Source organism: Lycium ferocissimum, chromosome 6, assembly GCF_029784015.1.
Source record: "Lycium ferocissimum isolate CSIRO_LF1 chromosome 6, AGI_CSIRO_Lferr_CH_V1, whole genome shotgun sequence".
Classification (NCBI taxonomy): domain Eukaryota; kingdom Viridiplantae; phylum Streptophyta; class Magnoliopsida; order Solanales; family Solanaceae; genus Lycium; species Lycium ferocissimum.
Genome location: NC_081347.1, coordinates 65,903,993 through 65,911,928, shown reverse-complemented (window position 1 = coordinate 65,911,928; position 7,936 = coordinate 65,903,993). Strand labels below are relative to the sequence as shown.

General features: G+C 35.5%; 1 protein-coding gene across 1 annotated transcript; it reads right to left on the bottom strand.

Annotated features, from left to right (window-relative positions):
* Window positions 1-1,428: 1,428 nt before the first annotated feature.
* On the bottom strand, window positions 1,429-7,386 carry LOC132060099 (protein BCCIP homolog). The gene is made up of 9 exons (XM_059452993.1): window positions 7,358-7,386; window positions 4,895-5,072; window positions 4,694-4,764; window positions 4,384-4,608; window positions 3,304-3,513; window positions 3,118-3,183; window positions 2,939-3,022; window positions 2,800-2,856; window positions 1,429-1,663 (listed from the first exon to the last, which is right to left on the bottom strand). The coding sequence occupies exons 2-9, from the start codon at window positions 5,052-5,054 to the stop codon at window positions 1,565-1,567; spliced, it is 972 nt and encodes a 323-aa protein (XP_059308976.1). The 5' UTR covers window positions 5,055-5,072; window positions 7,358-7,386; the 3' UTR covers window positions 1,429-1,564.
* Between the last annotated feature and the right edge of the window lie 550 nt (window positions 7,387-7,936).

Below are 7,936 nucleotides of genomic sequence, written 5' to 3'. Positions count from 1 at the left end.
ATGTCTATGTAGTTATTCTTCCCACCATCCTTTCCAGTAGAGGCCGACACTGCAAAACAGACAGCCTCTTAATGCTGAGAGGCACACCCAAATATCTCACTGCTGATCCTCAATGGAAAGAGTTAAAGAACTCAAAGGCAAGTTATTTTGAACATAAAATGGATTCATAAATTTATCAGAATAAAGACTATAAATCAAACTAGAAAGTAAAAGCAAAGAATTGGATTATTATAAAGATGAACACCTCTATTACGAACCAAGAGTGCAAAGTTAATTTAGACAGTAAAATTTTATATAAAAATATACATATGCATAAGTGTGTGTGTGCAGTTATAATTTCTTAAATAAGTACTTATATAGACAATTTTGGTTAGTTTTTTAGGCTATTATTTGCTTGAAACCAAAATTAAACCAAATTTTATCGATTTTTAAAATTAAAAACCAACATGCCAAACAAAAAAATTGACGATTTTTTTTTCCGTTGATTTGATTTTTGGTTTTTCGTAAACATCCTAATGTTCATGTGTCAGTTTGGTTTAGTTTTTATCGAAACTAAAATCGTAACATAAAAGATATATAAACTCGATTCATGTTTGTTAGAGTTATGGATATCATTTTGATGAGTCAATATGTGTTTATTAACAATCGAATAAATTGACGAACATATGATCTGTTGAAATATTTTTATGATTTTTATAACACATGATTATTTCTTAATCTAACAATGATCTTTCGTTCATATATGTTTTCAATATTAACCAAAATCAAACTAAAAAATGATATGAAACTCAAATAATGGAAAAGTTTTACTATGTGCCTCACACAACTGACATTAGTTGTGTGAGGCTCTTTTTTGTGAGATAAAAAAGTTGACCCACTTTTTACACTTTTGGGTCCACAAATTTTGGGTTCATTTTTTTGTCTCACAAAAAAGAGCCTCACACAACTAATGTCAGTTGTGTGAGGCATATTTTAAAAAATTTCCAAATAATGATATGCTCTATTTATTTAATTTTAACAGTTACCGGTCAAACACCCCTCTCGAAGTATAAAAGATGTAACACTACTGGATTTTAATCACTCGCTGATCCATTAAAATCTAATTAAAAATGTTTAGCAAATACTACAAAACCCCTTCCTCTTCTCATTTCAAGATATTTCGAGAAGAATTAACTTGCCCCTTCTAAAACAAGCAGAGGATTAATTGATTTAAAATGATTTTAGAGAACTTACATCAGCGGTGAATCTACCAACATCTTAGTTAAAATAGACCTCTTATATGGATTCATTATCGATGCTAAGACATACTACTATACCAAGAAATGATATCGAGAATTTAACAGTTGTGGAAGAATGAGACTGAAAAAATGTACACGAAAAGATTAAGATTGTAATAAGTGAACTTAATTTAGAAACTCAAGTAGATCATTACTAAATACTTTCAATCTATCTGCCAAAAATGCAGATTACTGCTTCATGTCCAGCTGCAGGCATGTAGTAGTAACCCATATAGCCTCCAACGACGCGTCTAATTGAAACTGATTAGGTAGAATTTCTCATCAAATCATGACTCGTCTATTAAAGAGTGCAGTTTTTTCCGAAAGGTAGGGATTTTGGTCGCGTTTACTGCCATTACCAAGCCAGTTAGCCGGTAATCTTTCATCTGCAACGTTAGGAGAGGAATAAGTGTTTCATTCATGAATAGTAATCAGATAGCAAGTAATAAAGGAAACTAATCACAAGAACAATAACATTAAAATAGCATAAAGTGGCATCTTTGTTGAGTGCAATACTGTTAAGACCTTCTGGCTGAATATTGAAGCCCATTTCATTTCCTCACCAGTCTCAAGTCATTGGCTAGACATACTAAGGAAAATTCATTCGATCACAAACTCTTAAGTGTATACAACTGGTGCGATTTACACCCTTTTTGTCTTTGGAACATTTAGATCAACCAAAATAACAACCATCAGAACAATTTTCAGAAAAATAATTCGGTTTCTGGTGTTCTGGTAAAAACTACTGAGTTCAAAACTCTTGCTACTAATGATACTAGTTATAGCCCTCATATTGACATAAACATTCACCGGATCCCTCCTACGAAAGGCCTTTTAAAGTTAAACACATAAAGGTAATAAACGCATAGGAGGCTCAATCAGAAATCAGAAGGGAGATTGGGTCCTTAGTCACCATGGAAGCTTGGCACAACCAAATCATATCCATGCAAAGTTTTGTGCTTTATACAACGGCCTTAAAATTGCTGAAGCTCAAGGCCTTAATCCTTGAGAAATAGAAGGACTGCACAGATATCATTGAAATGCTTAATAATCCCAACTATCACAATTCTGTACCTCTCCTAAAATGTTAGCTTTCTAAATATGTGATACTCCAATAAAAATTATTAGTGGTAACCAAAAGGCCAGCATCTCGGACATGGTCTCTCAATAAATAGTAACCGAGTGCATTTCTACTGTTCTGGGCTATGGACTTTGGGCACTGATATGGCAGATTATTACTGTTTTAGAAATGCAAACTATCGTTCTTCAAGAATAACAGAATGATGCAGTTGACCCTTCAATTTATCTTAGCCACTATCCCAATTGAATGACACTAGTTTTCCTTCTTCTTTTTTAATAAGAACTGATACTAGAAAGTGACATATTTCATTGGCGTATTCTTTTGTATTTTCTCCAATATACAGAAATTAAGGAGTTGCAGGAAATCAACACATATAGACTGTAAGTATAAACCACCACGAAAAACAGATAAAAGTTTTGATATTATGAGAAAAGCACTTGCCTCGTCAGTCCTAACCAGCTGTGTATGCAAAGGAAAACTGAAGGACCAAGAGCTTAACTGAAGAAGCATGTAAAGGAAGAGTCAGAGACATTGCAGAAAAAAGGCAAGAAAATAAAAAATAAAAAATAAATACTAGTACCTCATGAAATATTTCGTCTTCTGCCTTGATGTACACAATAGTTTGATCAGCACTTGGTCCATTTTGCTTGTCCGCATTCTTATGCTATAAGAAAATCCATAAAGCAGCGGAGAATTCAATGTCTACTAGACTGTAATAAAACCATACTCAAATACCAAAAGGATACTCATAACCAATACCTTGTAGATTTTACTGATTACTAGGTAAGACTTGAAGCAGAAAGATTTCCGGAGCTCCTCTGTAGGCTTAAAAAAACATAAGAATGACAAAAGTTTCACTACACCATGGAAAAGCTAACATAAGAAAACTATATGGAGATGTGAAAATAATTCATAAAGCTCATCCATCTAATATTCTCATCTAACCTCATCTTCGGTAGCCCAAGAGACTTCATCAAAAAGTGCATCATAAAGGGGTGGCAAAAGCTGGGGAGGAAGATTAACAACACGTTGAGATACCAAGAGACCAACATCCTTGGCTTGGTCTCCGAGAAATAAGCTCAATTTAAAGAATACATCCTTCTGGGGGCATGCTTTAAGCAGGTACTCTTTAAGGTCAGCCATGCACTCTAGATCCTGTTTTTAGACAATCATAGCCAGACAAACAGTGAATCTGCAAGAACTCAGGGAGTACGACACTAACAATGTCAACAGCTCCTGTACAGAGCTATGAGCATTTAGCCCTGGAAAACAAATGGGAACCTAGAAGCATCTCCAGACATGGATGGCAAATTTGACATCACAGGCTGGGTGGCGGGGTGACAAAAACTTTATATTTTTGAAAGAAAAAAAAAATTAGTACGCGTTTGGATTTGAGTTTTAAATAATTGATTTCGGTAGTGATTGATTTGAAGTTGAGATTTCAAAAGTTGTACTTCTTATAAACATGAAAACCCACAATTTGTGAAAACTATCAGAACTTCCCCTACTCTTATAGAATCTTACCAAATGTGCAAAACAGTTCATAAACAAGGTATCAGAATATCCTAAGGTGCCGCATTAACAAATCGCATATCCCGATGTTCGTTTTATAAATAATTGCTTGTGATTAGATGCTATTACAAACTTACAGATGACCATAATTCTACAAAGATCTAGCGGTCCAATAAATCAACAATAGTAGTAACTACCAATTTTTAAATACAATCCTCCCACATGGTATCGACAATCTCTTCACATCAAGCATGAGTCTTTTCTTGCAAAATTTACAATGATGGGTCTTTGTTTGCAAAATACAAACTTACAGGTCATAATTTACATTTAAGAAAATTGAAACCACAACTTGTAATTTAAAATTCTACTTTTTGGAGAATTTGGGATTTCAAATCATGATTTGAAATTGAAGTTGAATTTTGGTTCAAATTTCATAAACAAACACAAATTGCATGGCCAAACGGCCCCTTAGTGTAACTTGGATGTAGGACATTTAAAGTGCTAGCTTCTTACCTTATATCTACCCAAGTTAAGAGCCGTGACAATGGAGTAAATACCATCATCTTCATCATTCTCTATTTTAACAACAGTTCCCACTGTGGGTTGACCCAGTATTACATCCACAAAACCACTCAAATCCCATTGCTTATCATCAAGATAGGCCTGCAGCAGGATTTTCACACCATGGAAATCACTAGGTTTTGGATCAAAGAATTCAAAATCTGCTTGAACAGTGTCCTTTCAAAACCAAAGGAGAAACTGTAAGTGTACTGACATCACGTATGAATAATCATTTACCAGCAATGAGTACTGGATGTCTTACATCAAACTCTTCATCATCTGAAGAACTGGAATCTTCTCTCTTGTCTGTTGGTCCGTGATTTACCATTTTACCTAGAAGGAAACATTCGGCTTATAACCATCAAACCAGAAAATGAAATGGACCACAGTGCTCGTAATTATTTTTCATGAGATAAGAACTACATAATATACAACAATGTAACAATTTAATTAAATACTTCACCTGAAGAGCTAGGTTGATCATTTCCTGGAATTCTGGAGTTCTGAACCTTGTGTGTAACTTTGTTATTTGATGCAATCCGTGCCATTGAACGAGCAAATGGGGAGAAACTCAAAGGTGGACACCGCGCTGGTCTGCAATGTCTTGCCGGCTTTCGTGGCATTATACCAATTACGTAAACCTGAATACATAAGTTTGTAATTTTTAATGGTCTATAAAATAATGTTGAGAAGCAGCCCCGGAAAGTTGAGCATATTTTACAGCACTTAAATATTCAACGGAAAACATAGATGATTCATTTAAGTATCAACGATTCAATAGATGGAACAGTAAATGGACAATTTTTTTTGGATAAGGTAGAGATTTTATTAAATGGTACCTAGATGGTACAGGAAAAGAAACAAAAACAACATAAAACAAAAAGCAGCCTACTATACTCTTCTTCCTAGCATATCCAAGAAATCCATACACTGGTTCAAACTATCTAATAAGCAACTTTTACAAAGAAGTACAAATTTTGTAAACATCTGTCCTTAATTATAGAAATATGAGTTCTCTGCCCTTCGTAGCAAGATTTGTTCCTCTCCAACCATATTGTCCATTAGATGCACAATGGAATAGTTCTCCATTTCTGCTTTACGTTACACTGTATTAAGTACTTTTTAGTTGGCAGCTCTATCATAAGCAAGAGCAGCTTGAGCACTGGCAAAGGTGCCACGCCAATGCCTTTCTTTCGCTGTGGCGTCACGGATTTCCGCCACATAATGGCCCCATGGCCGCTGCCTCACGTGAAGGAACCACCCCGCCTCGCCTGCTACACCGGACACGCTTCCCGCTCGGCTGGCATGTGGCTGTGTTACATTGTAACCAAGAATAGCCTGTTGGTGTCTGGACTGGTTCGAACATGCCAAATGGTAATTGGTTATTATCATGGGTATCTGATGATATTGCCATAATGGTGTGGAAGAAGAAGAAGAAGACCTTTTTGATTTTTTTGATGAGACAAATAGTGAAGTTGGAAATGAATAGATAGCCATGGGAGGAGGAGGTAGCTCTTTTTAATGAGCCTTGGAATGATTATGGGGAGAGGGGAAAAGGACAGTGTGCACGTAACTTACTGTTGTAAGATTTTGATCTTTTTTCCTTTCTAACAACTAGGGGTGGGTGTTCGGTTCTTCGGTTCGGTTTTTTGAAAGTGGACCCCGAACACTGAACCGAATTAGTTTGGTTCGGTTCAGTTTTTTGAAGTTCGGTTCGGTTCGGTATCGGTTTTTCTAATTCGGTTTTTTTTGGCATGGACCTGAAATGGGCTATTTTCTGCTTCTAAAATGGACTTTCTTTTCAATAAAAAATGAGCTATTTTATGTTTTTTTTAATTCAAAATGGGCTATTTCAATTCATCGGAATTCAATTTTCACATGAACTTATAGGAGATCTAAACAAAGTCTATGACACTGAGCCGAGCAACTTCAACAAAATTGTCGAGCTTATGCAGAAAATGCAAAAATGTGGCCAACCACCAAATGATATAGTGCATGAGCTTGCTAGCATGAACTTCATCACCAGAAGCAAAAAAAGTCCATAAACACTAGCAGGCAGCAGCAGCAGCAGCAAAACGTGAAAACAAGGTACAATCACAAAACAAAACCAGTAGCTTAAAGTCTTAAACTTAAACAAAATCGGTCCAGAAACAAAACCAGCAACACAGTCCATAAACAAAACCAGTCCAGTCCATAAACAAAAACCAGTAGCTTAAACAAAACCAGTCCATAAACAAACAGCAAATCAGTAGCATAAAAACACTAGTAGAGTATAGACGATTAAGAAGCCATGTCCGAAAACTGAGAAATTATAAGAAGAAAATGAGATTACCTTAATTAAGAAATTAAGAAGTGAGGAAGAAAGTGAACTCCGACCGCCGCTGGTGCCTGAGAGTAAGCCTAGGTCGCCGAAAGTGAAGTTAGGTTTGCGAGGAGTCGGACAGAGGAGAGGAAGTGAGGAAGTGAGAAAGTGAGGAAATGAAATTAGGGCTTAGGTTAGGTGAAATGAAATTAGGGTGGGTCTATAGGGATGTATTTTATTTGTTGAGCTGAAAATCCATTCAGAAAGTTTCATCACCAAATGCATTAATACCCAGCAATGCAAAATCCAAGTTCAGCTAAAATCACAAACCCCAACACTTAATTCTCAATTTTTGGCTTTAAAAAATAAATAAAATTTTCAGCAACAAATGTAAATGAAGTAAAAATAAAAGCAATAACAACTACTACTAGTCTCAATCCCAAACTTCTTGTGGTCTCCCCATATGAAATCTCAATATTCATTTTGTTCCCGTTTCATCATAATACTAAAAAACATTTCTTACAAACTCAACTGGAGTTTAAGTGGACCCTTCAAATCCGTAACAGAAGTGCTAAAATCCAACGCAAAAAAGAAGTAAAGATTAAAGTAGAAGAGAACACATACCACAAAGAGAGTTGAGTTCTAACAGTAGGGCTTCCGGCGAGGTTTTTGCTTTTGCTGGAGTTGGGAGGTTTTAAGAGTCCTCAAGTTTGAAAACTAACCAATTTTAGTCCCTTCATTTCTACTTAGTAGCCTTTTGCCCATGAAAATCAAATACTACTACTATTTTTCACCCTTTTGGGGGGAGGGAAAAGGGTCAAATATACCCCTCTATTTAATTTATTGACTAACCTTATTTTCCGTTAATCAAATATACCCTCTGTTACTTAAAATACACAAATATAGTCGAAAAATCCCAAATCAATTAAAATTACCCATTTAACTAAAAAAACACGCATGCGACCCGACCTGACCAACAAAATTATTTATACCCCTCTGCGCGACTCAGTTCTTAGTCAAAAGTCAAAACAACTTCTCTTCAATCCATCTCTGCTTCTATTCTTCACGGTGCAAAAGAAATTGGAATAAAAAACTCTTAAGGAAACGATTTCCCAATCACAGGTTCCATACAATAGCAAAGCAAAAAACATAAATTCAACTCGAATATATACAATCTCAAGAAATAACTAGCTGTGTAACCGC